The sequence below is a fragment of the Podarcis muralis genome, chromosome 7, assembly GCF_964188315.1.
Source record: "Podarcis muralis chromosome 7, rPodMur119.hap1.1, whole genome shotgun sequence".
Taxonomy (NCBI): domain Eukaryota; kingdom Metazoa; phylum Chordata; class Lepidosauria; order Squamata; family Lacertidae; genus Podarcis; species Podarcis muralis.
Window position 1 is genome coordinate 13,174,711 of NC_135661.1, and position 18,369 is coordinate 13,193,079.

At 42.8% G+C, this 18,369-nt stretch overlaps 1 protein-coding gene across 6 annotated transcripts in view; it reads left to right on the plus strand.

The window, feature by feature from the left end:
* TET3 (tet methylcytosine dioxygenase 3) overlaps nt 1-16,940 on the plus strand; it is a 120,888-nt gene extending 103,948 nt beyond the window's left edge. For all 6 annotated transcript variants that reach the window (XM_028741116.2, XM_028741117.2, XM_077931228.1 and 3 more), the window contains 3 exons: nt 662-799; nt 4,375-4,711; nt 6,626-16,940. In XM_028741116.2, coding sequence (XP_028596949.2) covers nt 662-799; nt 4,375-4,711; nt 6,626-8,457 — 2,307 coding nt within the window. In that variant the 3' untranslated portion in view covers nt 8,458-16,940. The remainder of the gene's footprint in view (nt 1-661; nt 800-4,374; nt 4,712-6,625) is intronic.
* Nucleotides 16,941-18,369: the final 1,429 nt, after the last annotated feature.

Here is an 18,369-nt window from a genome sequence, read left to right on the forward strand (position 1 = left end):
ACGTGACCCGGAAGTGTCTCCGGACAGCACTGGCCCCCGGCCTCTTGAGTGAGATGGGTGCACAACCCTAGAGTCTGTCAAGACTGGCCCGTACAGGCAGGGGTACCTTTACCTTTACCTTTAGTGGTGCGAGAGCTGTAGTACTGCCTCCTCTCCCTATCTAAAGCTATGGTTTTAGCCTTTATTTGTGTTGCTGTGTTTTTACTTACTGTTTTTATTTTATTTTAACGTAAGCCATTTGAGTTGCTGCTGCTGCTGCTGCTACATTTACATTTATTTATAGCCCGCTTTCTCCCAGGTGGCTTACACAAATTAATACGACACAGATAAAATTCAAAAATTTAAAAATGTATGGAAGACAATTGTTACAAAATAATTAAACTCCATCTGATGTCAACTCCAGGGTGACTTCAGTATCGTCTTATTTTTATTCTACTCCTGACTGTGTTCTGTGGGGAGAGGGAGGGTTAGGGGAATTAGGTGAGTTTTTCTTGTTTTGTTCAACTTCATGCTTTGTATTACATAATAATAATAATAATAATAATAATAATAATGTCACAACAACAGGTTTTAAAACTTACATATTAATATAAACAAACCAACCATACGTCTTTCCCAAGGTACTGCTGTGATTTGAGTTGTTGCTGTCTTTTCTCACCAGGTTACAAATGAGGATATAGCAATAGACTGCCGGCTTGGACTGAAAGAGGGGAGGCCCTTCTCTGGTGTGACAGCATGCATGGACTTCTGTGCTCACGCTCACAAAGATCAGCATAACCTTTACAATGGCTGTACTGTGGTAAGGAAGCATCACCGCTCATTTTATTAATCATTCATTGCATAAATGATACAATAACTGCGTTCATTTTCTTAAAGGAGCTCAAGGTGGCATACATGATTTCCCCCCCCCCACCCCACCCCCTATTTTTATCCTGTGAGGCAGGTTGGGCTGAGAGGCAGTGAGTGGCACAAAGTCACCAGATGAACTTCATGACTGGAGGTTTGAACCCTGATCTCTCCCAGATCCTAGTCTAACATTCTAACCACTACATCTGGCTCTCATTTTGGTTTGTGTGTGTGTGTGTGTGTGTTTGTTGTGGTTTTTTTGCATTTCTCTCTGCAAAGTTCCACAGGGGTGGCTGTCTTAGCCTGTTACAGCAAAGCTGCTGAGATTCTTGTAAGCCATTCTTCACCAACCTGGAACTTTCCAAATGTTTGGGACTGCTGCTTCCACCAGCCAACTTAAGATGCATCTGACTTTGTGCATTTGACTAAATGAACTCTAATCCGTGGAAACTTTCTGACGAAATCAACTTTAAGGTGTCACCGCAGTTGTGGAAGGAAGAGTAGGGGGCTTGTTGGCTAAGCGAAGATACTTTGTCTTTATTGTGGGAAAGTGAAGCAGAAACTGAAACGCAGTTCTCAGGGAGACCCAAATTAAAGGAGTACATGGCCTTAAGACAACCTTTGCCAACCTGGTGTCCTCCAGTTGTTTGGCTACAACTCTCCTGGTTGGAGCTGACGGGAGTTGTAATCCAGCAGCATCTGGTGGGCACCGGGTTGGAGAAGGCCACCTTAAGGAAATGAAATATGATGCCTGAATGAGGATGGATAATAATAATAATAATAATAATAATAATAATAATAATAATAATTTATTATTTGTACCCCGCCCATCTGGCTGGGTTTCCCCAGCCACTCTGGGCAGCTTCCATAGAAACCAAAAAACACTAAAATATCATACATTAAAAACTTCCCTGAACAGGGCTGCCTTAAGATGTCTTCTGAATGTCAGGTAGTTGTTTATCGTTTTGACATCTGATGGGAGGGCGTTCCACAGGGCGGGCGCCACTACCGAAAAGGCCCTCTGCCTGGTTCCCTGTAGCTTTGCTTCTCGCAATGAGGGAACTGCCAGAAGGCCCTCGGCGCTGGACCTCAGCGTCCGGGCAGAACGATGGGGGTGGAGACGCTCCTTCAGGTATACTGGGCCGAGGCCGTTTAGGGCTTTAAAGGTCAACACCAGCACTTTGAATTGTGCTCGGAAACGTACTGGGAGCCAATGTAGGTCTTTCAAGACCGGTGTTATGTGGTCTCGGCGGCCACCCCCAGTCACCAGTCTAGCTGCCGCATTCTGGATTAGCTGTAGTTTCCGAGTCACCTTCAAAGGTAGCCCCACGTAGAGCGCATTGCAGTAGTCCAAGCGGGAGATAACTAGAGCATGCACCACTCTGGCGAGACAGTCTACAGGCAGGTAGGGTCTCAGCCTGCGTACCAGGTGGAGTTGGTAGACTCTGTGATCCATGTCATGTTTGCTGGTTGGAAGATTCATGGAGGAGAAGGTTCTTGTTGGCCACAATACACGATGGCTCTGCAGTTGGAGGCAGCAGTGCTTCTCTAAGTACCAGCTGCTAGAAAGCACAGGAGCAGAGTCCTTTTGTGCTCAATTCTTGCTTGTGGGTTTACCTTTGGGGCATCATGTTGGCCCCTGTGAGAACATAATGCTGGCCTAGATGGGCCAGTGATCTCATCCAGCATATGTTCTTATGTTAGGCATTCAGCCATATACTCATGGTGTCTCGCTTTAGCTTTTTTTTTTTTTAAGTGTTTCAATATGTGCTTCAAATACCCATCTCTAAACACATTTTTCTTTCATGATACCACTTTTTAAAATGCCCCGTTGTAAATGTTGTGAGCCAAGGATTGTTTTGCAATATTCAGAGCAGTGCAAAATCCATGGGATAGTGATGTTCCAATCTGCACACTTGTCAGGGAAGGGTCATGGCCCGCTGGTAGAGCGCTGGCTGTGCAAGCAAAAGCTCCCTGGCATATCATGGGGGGGGGGGATGGGAGGCACTCCTGTCTGAAAGCCTTGAGATCCACTACCAATCAGCACGGGCGCTACTGAGCTAGGTGGACCAATAAGGCTACTTCCTCTTTCCCATGTTCTACATCAGGTCAGTTCATATCAGGAAGATGGAATTTCTCCACCATCCCTAAGACACCTTGCCATTAAAAACAAAGCGAATAGGTCTTGAGGAATTCAGATTGAGATTACAGTGGGGGGGGGGGAGCTGAGAAGAGGGAATGTGTTGTGTCGCGCCCCGGTTTGCTTAACTTGTAGAAATAACCCCCAAGCTAGAGGGGTGCTGTTGGTTTTCAATGGGAAAACAGTATGTGAGTTAAGAGCCTAGGGCATCTGCTGAGACATTAAGAAATACAATAAAAGATGGATAATTGTCTTTCCCTTCATAACTAAACTTCTGTTAGCTGCTGCCAGAAGATTTCTTTGTCAAAGTTGGGTTAAAAAAAAAAGGGAGAACATCATCCATGAGAGAATGGATAACTAAAATCTGGGACGTAGTATGTATGGTTAAGCTTACATGTATGTAAGAACTAGAGAGGGTAGACAACAAGGAAACGTCTTCATTTTGAAACGGAGCCTTTTCATAATGTACTGGAGTAAAAGGTATAGGAGAATGCAAATCCATTTGTGTTACTTGGAACTTCGTGGTACTAATTTATTATGTTTGATTTTGGTGTGGCAATCTTTTCCTTCATGTTTAGCTTTAGATACCACCTTTGACTCTACTTTTATTTCATTTTATTCAGCATCTATTATTATATTTTTCTATGTTTTGTTATATATATATACACAAACAAAAACATACCACCTTTGACTCTACTTTTATTTCATTTTATTCAGCATCTATTATTATATTTTTCTATGTTTTGTTATATATATATATATATACACAAACAAAAACAAACCAAACCAAACATTCCTGACACATTCATTAGACAGTCTCATTCATTAGACACTACTCTTTTTATCCCACATGTATCCTGCCTATCATTTGTTGTTGTTGTTTAGTCGTTTAGTCGTGTCCGACTCTTCGTCACCCCATGGACCAGAGCACGCCAGGCACCTCTGTCCTCCGCTACCTCCCGCAGTTTGGTCAAACTCATGTTGGTAACCTCGAAAACACTATCCAACCATCTCGTCCTCTGTCGCCCCCTTCTCCTTGTGCCCTCATCTTTCCCAGCATCAGTGTCTTCTCCAGGGAGTCTTCTCTTCTCATGAGTTGGCCAAAGTACTGGAGCCTCAGCTTCCTATCATAGCATATATTATAAATTCCTACTACACTAGTCACAGCTCAATCTCATCACATCAGTTTGACCTAAATATATAACCCATGATTAATTGGCTCAGGTAAAGTGAAAGTATTTGTTCAACCAGCTGGCAATAGATATGCCGTCTTGAAATTCTCAAGCTTCTAGACAAGTCACTTTTTAGACTCTGGCTTTGCCGTTTTGTGTGTCCACATTGCATTAGCTAACTGGGACTCCCTGTGTGTTGTCTCCCCACTTCTTTAGGTGTGTACCTTGACAAAAGAAGACAATCGTACCACTGGGAGGATCCCTGAGGATGAACAGCTGCATGTCCTTCCACTGTATAAAATGTCCCCCACCGATGAGTTTGGCAGCGAGGAGAATCAAGCTGCCAAGGTCGGCACGGGGGCAATCCAGGTTCTCACCTCCTTCCCCAGAGAGGTGAGGAAGCTTCCTGAGCCAGCCAAGTCTTGCAGGCAGAGGCAGCTGGAAGCCAGGAAGGCAGCGGCTGAGAAAAAGAAAATGCAGAAGGAGAAGCTGATTACACCTGAGAAAATCAAGCAGGAGGTTTTTGAGATGCCACCACTTCAGCAGGATGCAGGTGAGGGCAACAGGGGTTGGAAGCTGAGAAGGCCACTTGTCTTGTGCTTTTGATGTGCTAATCTGGTTAGGTTTCCTACGCAGCTGCTGTTGGGATGCAGTCTGATCAATAGTTTTCAAAGTTTGGGAATGCTTTATCAATCAATGTCTCTGTTGAGGCACTGCTAGGCACAAGCAAAGGATTCTGGGACATATTCTTGGGTGCCAATCAGATTATTAGCTAGGCCATTTGGGCCTCACCATTTTCCTGTGCACCCTGTGTACTCTCTATCAGCTTTTTCCAGCTTGGGACACTCCAGAAGTTTTGGACTACAACTCCCATCAGCCCTAGCCTGCACTGCCATATCGGCATGGCTATGCTGGCTGGAGTTGATTGGAGTTGTAGTCCAAAACACCCAAAGGGCATCAGGTCCGGGAATGCTACTTTAGAACGATATTTTTCGAGTTAGTTGCATGCCACCCGACTTACTCCAAAGGCACCAATTGGAAAGCGCTGCTCAAGAGCATGGCAAACAAACACTTTCTGCACAACTTAGAGGAAGATTGGTAATGGAAGATGAGTCATTCCTGGAAGACTGCTGTCCTCAATTACTATTTTCATTTGTAAATTTCATTTCTATTCCACACTTCCTCCAAGCAGTTCAGGTCAAGCGTTCATGGTTCTCTCCTCATAAGAAAGAGCCCTGTAAGGAAGGTTAGGCTGAGAAATAGTGACTATCTTAAGGCTTCCTCTAGGTTGAGTGGATTTTTCAACTTGGGTCTCCTAGTCTAATACTCTAGCCACTATAACACAATGGCTGTCTCATCCACATTCTTGTTGATGAATCTCTAAAGCTGCCTGGAAAGCAGAGGATTTCATGGAACCTAGGCTGATGATGATGATGATATTTGCACATTCAACAAAGAAAGAAAGAAATTAAATTAAATTAATTAAATTAAAGAAGGGGGAAACAATAATAATAATAATAATAATAATAATAATAATAATAATAATATACTAATAATACCAATAATAGTAGACCATCATCCATTCAGTTACCATCAGCACACAAATCTTAAAATGAGACATATAAGTTAATACAAGCCTTCCAGATGTCCAAGTAGGTAACCATATGAAATTGATGCCTATATGAAATATGTCTGAATGTAGCCAGGATGGTAAGGTAATTATGTAATAGATGGTGGGTATTTATCCTTCCAGGTTTGAGGTATAAGCCTCTTAGGTTGTCTTAGTTTTGAAATTATCAGCATTGATAATTAATTACGGTGCGAATGACCACTGTTGGTTTGGGTGGCAGAAATCCTGTTCAGAAAGCTTCTCTTCAGTGCTGTGAGACGCCCCAGGGCAAGAAGTGAATGGCATGCTCCACAAAAATTCTGGAGCATCACAACTTGCTCCAGTGTTCTCTTTCCTTCGTTTTTGTGGTGGGGACTGGATTGTAGCACTGCTGCCATCGTCGCAGGATTTGTCAGGAGGATTTTGCAAAGGAAAATAAATGTGGTTGGAATGTGCTTTGCAGGATGATTTGAGATTCCCTTGCCCATGCCCTGTCTGTGGGGGCAGAGAAATATCTATGATGCAACACTAGTAATGTGTCTTAGGCAGTGCAGTCACACTATGCAAAGGCCTTGCACAAGTCAAGTGTGCAAAGAGAGAGGATTTCTCAGTTTTCCTGAAGGTGGTCAAATTTTGTCACTTAGGAGGATAGTGCAGACTATCATAATGTGCATGTAGCCACTTGGTTAAGTTTCCCCCTCCTAAATGGTGTTCTTAGACACTCAGGCAAGGGACAGAAAGTCTGCTAGTGTAAACAGAACACTAGCCAGAAGAGCGGCCCAGATCTTCAAAGGTCTTGTGCCAAAGAAGCAATCCTGTTTCTGCAAATTAACATTGGTTCTTGTTTTGCACCTGCAGATATGGCTTTGAAAAGTGGACATTCCCAGCGGTCAGCCAAACCTTCCATCAAAGTGGAACCTCAGAACCACTACAACAATTTCAAGTACAACGGGAACGCTGTTGTGGAAAGCTACTCGGTGCTGGGGAACTGCAGGCCCTCTGACCCATACAGCATGAACAGTGTTTACTCCTACCATTCCTACTATGCACAGCCTAACCTGCCTTCCATGAATGGGTTGCATTCAAAGTTCTCTCTTCCATCCTTTGGGTATTATGGATTTTCCAGCAATCACATGTTTCACTCCCAGTTTTTAAATTACGGTGACACAAGGAACGCACCCTGGGCAGGCACCAGCTACGAGAAGAAGCCTGATGTCCAAATGTTGCAAAATAACTTGAGCCATGGTTACAAGAATCCCGAACAGTTAGATGAAATCCCACCCACTGTACGAAACAAAAACCACCACCAGCGCACCTACGAGAGATCCAGCAGGCATTCCGGCAAGCCCACGGCTGTGCCCCAGAGGTGTAACTCTGTCCCTGCAGAAGCCCTGTCATTTGCACAAAACACAAACTGCTTCAATCACCGAACAATCAAGCAAGAGCCAATGGACTCTTTGTCACACATGGAGTCTTTTCAGAGAGCGGCTGCTATTAACGGCCAAAATCCAAATCTGAACCTATCTGATTTGTCCATGTCATCTCAGAATGGAGGCCCAGAACAACAGTGGAGCCCTTACAAAGTCAACAGAAATGAGTCCCCTTCGGACAGGACTAGTCATGCTGAGAGCCCTTGGAACATGTTTACACCCAATGACAATGCCGGCGTTCTCAATGCAAACACACAGAATAAGTCCAGCTTGTTTGGTTCCCACTCAAATGCTACCAGGTTACCACAGTCCCACCTCTTGGAAAAACAGTGGAATATGTTTCCTACAGAAGGACAGCCTTTGCCACCTGGCCCTGATGTGCTGGGGAAATCATGGAGTCCTTGCAAAGTCAACGAGAACCCTTCAGCCTTTTCAGTGAATTCAAACCTTCAGGAGAAGCCCTGGAACTTGGGGCAGCTGAATTTTGGTTCCATCAAGGGAAACTCCAGACTTCAAGATGAACTTTGGGGTTCTGTCAAAGCAGATGATAGGAGGACTCCTACACCGGGCACAGGATTACCCAGCAGACCATGGGCTTCCTTTGGCTCTGTGGCATCAGGTGTGTGTGGGGAGAAGCCATTCCCTTCCTTGAAAGCCGATGGTGGTACAATGCTTCTGGATGCTGGCCAGGAAGAAAGGCCATGGGACTCATTCAGCTTAGATGACAGCATGGAAGAGACACCCGAAAAGAACATCAAGGAGGAAGAAGAGGAGGATGATGAAGAGGTGTGGTCAGACAGTGAACACAACTTTCTGGATGAGAACATTGGCGGGGTGGCAGTGGCTCCGGCCCACGGCTCCATCCTCATAGAGTGTGCAAGGCGAGAGCTACATGCCACCACCCCGCTGAAGAAGCCCAACCGGTGTCACCCCACACGCATCTCCCTGGTCTTCTACCAGCACAAGAACTTAAACCAGCCCAATCATGGACTTGCCCTCTGGGAAGCAAAGATGAAACAGCTGGCAGAGAGAGCCCGGGCGAGGCAGGAGGAGGCAGCCAGGCTTGGGCTCCAGCAGGACATCAAAGCCTTTGGCAAGAAGCGAAAATGGGGAGGCAGCTTGGCCACTGAGCCCCAGCAGAAGGAGAAGAAAGACACTGTCCCAACCCGGCAGGCCCTGGCTATCCCAACAAACTCAGCTATCACTGTGTCCTCTTATGCCTACACCAAGGTAACTGGGCCGTACAGTCGCTGGATTTGAGCAGAGCGCAGCTGGCATGGGGCCATTTTACCTCAAAGTCTGCAGCACTGGAACACAGTGCTGGTTTGTGGTGCTTTTTCCTTCGTGTGTCGGAGAGAAATACGAAGCCAGGCCAAGTGTGACATTTCCAGTATATTATCTGCACTTGGGAGTTGAGCTGAAGAAACTTATTGCTGTTAACATTTTTCAGTAATCTAAAAATATTTATATCTGTGCATTTTTAATCTGTACATCATGATAATGGCAAGAGAAATTTGTAGTGTCCTTTCGCAAAGGAGAGCTTTTTAATTCCATTCCAAATACACATGTGTATATTGGATTTTTAAACAGAAATTATTACAACTCTGAAGGGGATTATGTGACATAGAAGCAAAATTTAAAACTCAGCTGCACCCTAAGCCAATAAGAATCTGCACCATCCATCACATCCAAGTGGGGTAGAAATCTCACTTTAGAGACCTCCCAGAAACCAAGACTTACAATTAAAGTAATTGTATAATTTGCTGTGTGATGGTTTCTTAGAGATTTAGTAGATCTCTTCCAGGAAGGAAAAAGGTTGGTGGAAGAATTAAGTAGAGAAGACAAGAGACTACAAATAGGCAACAGTTTCCACCTCATTGGTTTTGAACAGAACATAAAATTTTGTGTGACACTTCTCTTAACTTGGGAGGGGCCCCCAACAGAATAGATGGATTCACACAGTGGGAAAGCTGTAAAAAGGTGACCCAATTTGCCTGTTTCAATCCTCAAGACAACTGAGTCTGCCTGGAGCATCTCAGGGGAGTACCAGTCCTCTGGCATGAGTGCAGCTGGCACACGTTGCTGTCTGTGTAAAAATTATGTCGTGTAAACCACTGCAAAGTCAGGTTTGCTGTGAGCTTGTGGCCTAACTTTAACCAGTTTCAGAGGAGGTGGAAATGAAAAGAATGAAGATAAAGATATTATTTCTGCCACTGCATGTGGTTACGTTTTTATTTAAAGGCAAGTTCTGGAATGAAGTTCTTTTGCCAAGGCAAGAGGCAGCGGCTGTGCAGCCTGTGTAAAATTAAGCTAGTTTAGCTTCTCCATTAACTGTTTTGGCATAAATATCTTACCCAGTTAAATTCATGAAGGAAGGAACTGAGAAAAGGACAGATTTAAGGAGAAGAGGTGGAAGGGGAGGTGGGGAGGACTGGGTAGAAGTGAAGCATCATAAAACAATATTTGGAAGGTGCTGTGTTTGCCCAAGAGGTGACCTTTTGATTTTCATGTCTCTCACTCTGTGGGACTCACAGAATAGCACTTAGCAATGTTTCGGTTCTTGCCAAATTTATCATACAGTGTAACCATCCACACTTAATTTTCCCGTAGGCTAGGCCTGACTATTTCGAACTGATGTCCGCCTCACTTTTGAATCTTTTATTCTGTAGTGGTAAAAGAAAAGCCACTCTGGAAACAAAAGAATCTCGGGCTGAGCTCCTGTATCTTTAAGAAACCATCATGGCGAACCTCTTTTTAATCATCTCTGGTGCAGAGTCCAATGAAAAGGAAGGACACAGTAGATCTGCTGTGTTTTCAAAAGGTGCATGCTTACCAAATGAAAATGTCCACACACACACACCAACCTTTACACGTGGACATTTTCAAATGCAAAAATGAAATTGGCTTATTGTAAGTTTTATTTTATTTTTCTTGTGCCATTTTTTAAAGAGGAAATATCAACGTTATGTGATAACTGATTACTGCAAAACAGCTGGTGCTTTTCAAACTTTGAATCACAACTTTTTAAGGTTAACCTCTCTTTCCCCATCAGTAATGCAAGTTGTCTTAAGAATAGCTGATTCACGTAAGTGGCTACACTTTCTGAAGCCAGGCTTCCCCTTGACAGAAGCATTGTGTTGCTAAAATGATGATAGGAAATCTTCCCTAAATTAGGATGAAATTCACTCTAATTCAGAACCCTTGTACTATTTAAACTACACCAAAAAGTTTACTTATATCAGGGTTGGTTGTTGTTGCTGTTTTTATTTAAAAAAATCTTAATAGGACAGGGCTCAAGGACAGAAGTGTTGTGTAGGAGGAAGTTTGTGTCTGTGGTTCTTTTCCATATTGTGTGAATTTCATCCTTTACTGGGAAAATGTTAATGGTGCAGTCCCTGCTGGGCTTTAGGTGCTCTCACTAAATTTGCTCAGAAAATCTCCATGAACTTCCATTGGAATTGGGGGTAGAACCTTCCAGCCTTGAGGCAGCACCTTCAAAGCGTCTCCTCAAAATGGGTGCCATCTTCAGATTGGGTGGCGGCAACTCTTTTGGCAATGGGTGCAAGAGTGTTTTGCTGCCTTATACTACGGGTCTTTCTGTAGAAAAATTGGGAGGTCTGACTCCTTCAGCAGAGTAGGTCCCCTATGGCTTTGATAAGCCATGTGCATGCGATTTCTCAACACTGCAGAAGGCCAGAAGATCAAACACGTTCGAGATCTGAAACTGATTATTCCTTGGCCACCTCCTTCTGCACTTAACAGGTGCCTTTTGAGAAAGAAAAAACGGCTTGCAAATTAAAACCTGTACATAGCATTTTGTTTACTAGGGAACCTTCTCAATCCTCACGCGCTGGAACAGGAAAAAAAAACAAAACAAAGCCAGGATCTCTATACAGCATCCTGAGTGTTTTATGTGGTTCTGATTTTAAACTGTAAATAGAGAAAGATTTTTTTAAAAAAGCACTTTCACCAAGATTTAAAAGGAAAAAAAATTACCCAATAACTTGAAGAGCAGTATGTTTTAAAACAGATTATTGCGGGAGAAATGTAAATAGAAACAAAATATTTAACATGCTTTTCCGTCCTTTTTTTGTTTTTACTGTATTCTGTAAAGATGCTTTTTTTTTTTTTTTTTTTGGCAAGGGGAAAATCAATGAATGATAATTGATTTCATATGCATACCCATGAGCGTATCGTGCTTGTTAAGAATTGTTCCAAGTCAGATTTATAGGAAATGTTCTGAATGTCATAGGATGATAGTGATGTCGTCCCATGCAAGGCCCGGTCCTCCACTTCTGTAAATCAGCCATTGATTTCAGTGGGGCTGTTCTGAAGGCCATTCTATATGTTTGTTGAATCATGGACTAGTAGGCCTGCCTCGATTATACCACTTCAGGCTTCAGGTGGGAAAATCACATTTCTTTAAAGATTCACGTGGTCCCTCACCCCATAAACAACTACACAAAGTGGAACAGGCTTTCTCTCTGTTATTTTAGATTACTGCATGCAGTGAGGGTTGGTTATTTCTATTTAATGTTGAAGCGTCTGCTATCTGAAGTCTGATGTGGTCCAAATCCAGGAGGTCTCTGCATAAGCATGTCGCTCCAGCCCTCAGTTGAATCACCACATATTCCATCTTCTCAGGCTTTTTAGGCCAATGGCTGCTTGCTATTGGCTAATGTAGGATGGATCCGTTAGCCGGCTGTAGTTGGGGGAAAGCATTGGACTTGTATCTCTTTCCAAAAACATTTTAGTTTGGTTTTTTTGTTTCTGTAATTTCCTTGTTAACGTCTCATTTGACTTTCCTATTTTAAAGGTGTTGCAGGGGTGCCTTGGAAGCTTCATTTGCATGACTTTGGAGAGCAAGAAATTGTAATATATGTGGGAAGGGAGGTGTGGCTGTGCATCTGACCTGTTGAAATCCTATTGTGTGTTCAGCTTCCGTTTAGGGATTTTTCTGAGGTGTCTGATCATGGCGTAATGTGGCTCTGAAGCTGAAACTTTCTGACCTAGCAATGGTGCCCTTAAGATCTCTGGATGAGGGAAATACCTTTTTGTAGAGGCAAGAACAGGAGCTGTTTTGGGAGTCCGAAGGTGGCAACGCAGGAAGACCCATGAATTATTCAAAATTTGCCTGTGTCCATTTCCACTGTTTCCCCCACAATAGGAATAGAGAAAAGGAGAAAAACAAATTGGCAGGGCAAGTCCTTTATTTGTCTCACACAAATAATCCAAAGGACCAAATGGTGCTTTCCCTTCACACTGACGCAAGTCCAGAGTGAATGAAACTGGAATAATTGTTCCTATTGAAATTGTGCGTCTAAGGCAAAATTCTCATTTGCTTCATCTTAGATGGGTTTCTCTAAGACTTTTGGACTGAGATTCTCTCTCTTTTTTAAAAATGAAAAATAAAAATCTGTCTCTCCAAACCCATTGTGCCAGGTGTTTCCCAGTATAATTGGTTGATCTTGGTGCAGATAGCAGGCAATCCACATGCTATTTGATTCTGGCAATGGCAGTATTAAATTTATAGCAGCATTATGTGAATGCCACCATCATTTTCTGCAGCACATACGTTATATGCACACTTTAAAACAAGGCTGCTAGAAGTAAAGGCAAAACTCCTGACTCTCAAAATCCTGGATAAAGTGATGTACTTACGAGTACATATTTACGAGTAGGGTGCAATCTGAGGTTGTTTCTCACTACGAATATAACCTACCTCGAATCTCAGTTGTTGGGAAAAGTTACCATGCCTCAGATTTATGAATAGAACTGTGCACAGATTATCTACTCCTGCTTTAAAAAAAAAAAAGGGGGGGGGAGAAATATTTTATTTGGCAGTCATCTTTTTGCTTGCACATGGACAATTACAGCTCCTGTTGTGGTCAGGGTCATTTAGAAAAGTAAATGGAAACAGATATGCATTTATTTACAAAGGTGCTTGTAAAAGGTGTCTTAAGGGCCCCACGTTGGCCTGACCATACTAAAGCCAATGGGGTAGTGCTAAAAAATGATTACACTTCTCAGTCATAGGAAGTTGGATGTGCCATTATGGCAGGTCTCCCTCAATCTGCAGCAACATTTGTGAGCTTAATTATGCTGTTTGTTGCATAGAGCAGCCTTCCCTAGTCTGGTGCCCTTGAAGGACCCATCAACCCCAGCCAGCACAGTCCATGGTCATAGGTGATGGGAGTCGGAGTTCAGCAACATTTGGAGAGCATGAAACTAAGGCTGCCTTAGCGCGTACATCTCTATATGCCCACTGAACATCCTATTATGAGGTGCGGGAAGCCAAGACCACCAGGTCCTTGAGCATCAGAAATCATGAATCCTGACTGCAGCCCTTCTCAAAGGCAAAGCAACTTCTGCAGGACGGTAGTGAGAAATTTCTTTGAAATGTATTTTTGGGGGGTAGTGACATGAAACAAGTTAACAGCAACTAACCCTCAATCATAATAGCTGATGGTGCTAAAATTACAAACAAAACTGTAATCCCTGGGGGGAAAATCTTGAAAAAGGGATTCAGTGGTGCGCTTACTCTTCTGGGTTAATCAAGAGCTCAAGCAGATCATGGTAAATAATTATTTATGAAGAAAAAATGCATGGACCAAACAGTATAGAAGGCAAAGGAACAATTCTGCATACAGGGGGTCCAGTTTGGGAAGGTGACAAAAAGGCTCATTGCTTGTGAACTTGCTATGAACTTTTGTGTGTGTGTAACAGGGATGTTGTGTTGCTGTCTCTGGTTAGCAGACAGTTGAGGAGCTGCATCAGTGAGACACGAGGTTATCCCAATATATCAGTAGAGTTAGAGAGCTCCCTTCTTTCTATTTATCATAGGTTGTAACTGTGTCCCATAGAAAGGCAAAGAGAGAGAAAAATGAGCAAAGAAGCCCTGAGTTGCTTCAGCTGATGCAATGTCTGCACTGTAGGCTAAAGACACAAATTTTAATAACCGAAATCTTCTGATGAAATGGTGCTATCTTGGTGGGTTTGTTTTAAAAAAGGGTGTTTGGGCTTGTTTGTTTTTGCCAGATTCCATCTTGCTATGGTGCTACAGTATATGTCAAACCAGAGAACTGTACAGTTAACTGATAATAGAAAGTTTCAATGTTTTAAATACATGTTTTTTTTAAAGTCTATGCTCTGAGTCTGAAATTTACAGCTACATAATTTTTAGCTCATTTACATTGTAGATCCAGCAGAGGTTACTTTGGTATAAATGACAACTATCCACATCCTAGGGCTAGATCCTTAGCTGATATAAATGGAGCAGCACAGCTTAGGATCAGATGCTGAGAGTTAATCTTTTTACTAGTCCTACTTCGCTCAATGGAATCAGGTGCTGGCAAAATTACCACCAGTGAAAAGGGCTTCTGGGATCAAGCTCAAAGGAAGTTTAACTATGAATAAGTAAAATTTAAAATGCTTTCCTTAAGCAGCTGGAAAATAAGGTACTACAAACTACTTTGAGATAACACTTGTGCCAATTTAGCAAGTGTGCATGGTGCAGGTATCTGTAACATTCTGTATTGGTCATTATTATGCAAAAACAATGGGTGCTGAATTGGAAGTTTTGAGGTCACTCCAAGACAGAGCAGCTATTTATAAAGCAATGTAGTTGCGTCTTCTCCAGCTTGCTTGCTTGCTTGCTTTTATAGTTAACAGCAAAAAGTTATGACTTAGTCCTGCATTCCTTAACCAAGGAAAAATCCTTCTTGGACCACATCTGCATCTCAGTGTAAACAGGTTTATTCTATAGATGTTAATATTGAAAACGGACCCAGCCTGTTGAAGGTTCATAGTGGAGAAGGGAACCAGGGTCTGGCCACACATGGATTTGCTACCCTTTAGTCTAAAATGCCTGCTTCATTCTGCTACTTTATGATGGCTTTTTCTTTGTATATTGCTATTTGTGAGTAGTTGTGTCTGAAAGTTTTACAAGATACCTTTTTGGTGCTATTTATTTTCTCTCTCACTCTCTCACTTTCTCTCTCTCTTTTTGTTCACAAGACTTGTTTTAAATGTGTACAGAAGCCAGGTTTTCATCATATAATAAGCTTGCTGTTATCACAATACATACAAAAAATACCTCAGAAACAGTATTGTGGCAACCTGTGATTCAGTTATAGCTAATGGGATTGATACAAATATTAGAAACAAGGTGTGTATTTTATTACGTCAACACTGTACTTGACATCTTATAAACTGTATGGCCTTTGTAGTTCTATTCTTGGGCAAGTTCTCACTTTCAAAATAATGAAACATAATGAGGAATCAGTGCACAGAACTAATAAAAAGGTGAACTGGGAGAGTGGTGCTTTCATTTCAGTGAACAGTAGATTTTACTGAAGTACCTCAGAACATCGTATGGCCCACATGAGAAAGCATTTTTAGAAATAAGATCTTAAGCAGCTATATTATCAGTAATCAAATAATAGTTTCTGCACGTTTGGTTAAAAAAAAAATCTGCCCCAATAGAATGTTCTCAAACTCTTTTTGCAGCAGAATTTGCAAAGGTTTCCAATGAGGTTTATTCAATATATTTATTCATCACCACCCCCTCCCCCCGCCAGCAAAAAGTGCATTATTTTTTTCAAATATGCCATCCAGTTGGATTACTCCATTAAGTAGTTTTGAAAATGCAGAAATGACAACACTGGGTGGACTAAGAAACAGATTCCAGGGGCAAAGATGAAATGTTGGTGCTAGATTGGGACAGATTCCCCAGCATATTGCTCTATACCACTTCATGGACAGTATGTGTCTTGTTTTTCCAGACAGCAAATTATAAATCTTATGGTAACTAGCAAAGAGCAACATTCCTGTATTCTCTTAGGAAGGCAGTTCTCTGTGGAATGCAGCAAGAGTCTTGCCTGCATTAAGAATATTTCATGGGTCAAGATGTGAATTGTCGTTTCTCTTTTTTTGCCTAAGAATAGTAAAGCAAATTGGCCAATTTTCTCTTCTGCTCCAATATCAGGGATATATTTTACAAGTGATTTTTGTTTGCCATCCTTTTCCTCCTTTTTTGACACCTGTTGTTTAGAGTTTACTCACTGCTGTTCAATCTTTGGGAAAGGTCTGCTGTTCAGCTGGCTTTTGGCTTTTTGTTTTCTTTTTGCGTGTAAAACTAATTAAAAAGGTATAAAGCTAACTTCTAAATACATTTTTTTAAAAATTTTTTTAAGAGAAATGAGGAAAAGAAACAAGGTTGGATTTGGCAGACTAATTCAGTTTAGTTAACCGAAGGCTGTAACTTCTCAACGTATTTGATTTCTTGTCTCTTTGAATTCACATTTGGTAAACGAGACCTCCAGTGGAGGCCACCTTGTGGACCACACTTGAAGATTTCTTTGTTGATTTGTGACTGTGGCTACTTGAAATGAAGTTTATCTGGGGTTGGTTGACAAATGGTAGATTTTACAATGTCTCAAGGCAATAGGACTTGTGTATTAAACTGTAGATATCCTTAGTATGGTAAATTTATGCTGATAATTTTATTTTGTATAATTTCCCCCTCTTGTCTGTATTTTTTTCCCCTTTCACACTTCTCCCTTCAGTGTCTCTGAAAATTTATTTTTAGGATGCCTAAAAATTGCAAATATGGACCCTCTTTTTTTTAATTTGTATTTTATTATGTTAACACAACCAACTGGTTTGTGAAATGTATTATTCCCGATATCTTTAAACTATTGTGGGTGTTTTAATAAATTTTATATTTATTTTTTGCACTCAAATTCTGTGTGTTTTTTCCCTCTCCATCATCCAAGCTTAAGATTTCTTCTCACATTACATTTAAATGGTATTGCAGTAGTAATGCAAGTCATCAGGCCGAATTGCCATCTGCCCCTCATGCCCTGGGCCTCAGAGGACAGAATCCTGCCCTGGCCATGCTGACACTCACTTAACTGCATGGTCCTCCTTCGTGGACAACAACGGGCACGTGGGATGCCTGTCCTTCACCCTTCCTGATACACAGAATAATGTGGCTGGACTGCTTGCTCAACTCATTTGGCTAGTTTCCTATTAAAGGTAAAGGTAAAGGTACCCCTGCCCGTACGGGCCAGTCTTGCCAGACTCTGGGGTTGTGCGCCCATCTCACTCAAGAGGCCAGGGGCCAGCGCTGTCCGGAGACACTTCCGGGTCACGTGGCCAGCGTGACATCGCTGCTCTGGCGAGCCAGAGCCGCACACGGAAACGCCGTTTACCTTCCCGCTAGTAAGCGGTCCCTATCTACTTGCACCCGGGGGTGCTTTCGAACTGCTAGGTTGGCAGGCGCTGGGACCGAGCAACGGGAGCGCACCCCGCCGCGGGGATTCGAACCGCCGATGGCAAGCCCTAGGCGCTGAGGCTTTTACCCACAGCGCCACCCGCGTCCCAAGTTTCCTATTACGGAGGTCTAAAACAGCATTGGACACACTTAGTTTTCCTGGGCATGTCCACCGAGTCTTCATTGTGACACCCTGCAGTGCCCCCCCCCCCGGCTCAGTGTTCAGTGCAGGGAAACCAGTTGTGCTGCCCTAAACCCGCCTCTACCCCAGGGGGTGCAAAAATCATGCCTCTGCACTCTGGCTTAGCAGACTCTCTGAGCTGCTCCTCTGGCTGGCTGGCCGGCTGGCTGAGGAGTGCAGTCTCCTCTGGCCACCTTGGTGGAGGAGCATAAGGGACTGTGGGTGGGTGCTTATACAGCTCCTTGCCAAGGGCGCTAGGGAGCCTAAGTATGCCTGTGATGCAAAGTCCAATGCCTGTTTTCCTCTGTGTCACATACACACAAACTGCCTTCCTCTTTCTCAGTCAGGTGATAATTAGGGCTACCCCAGCAATCTCCCTCTGCCTTGGGCTTGGAGAGTGACTCTCTGGGCAGGGGCATAGTGTGGATTGCCAATGCCCAGGGCAAGGCAAGCATTGTGGACCTGTGGACCGTTAGCACTTCCTGAGTCCCTTCCACCAGTCCAGTATTGAACCCCTTCTTACCCCCAAGCACATGCACTGTATTTTAAGAAAATACTGATGTAATTAAAGCAAGATGCATTTAATGATAGTATACTTAAATGTATTAAAAATCGCTTGGTTTAAATTTGTGCAACTTTTTCAATAACAGTCTTGAAATCTACATTGAAAGCTCTCTCCATGGACAGTATTGGTAGGTTACTCATTGCAGATCTT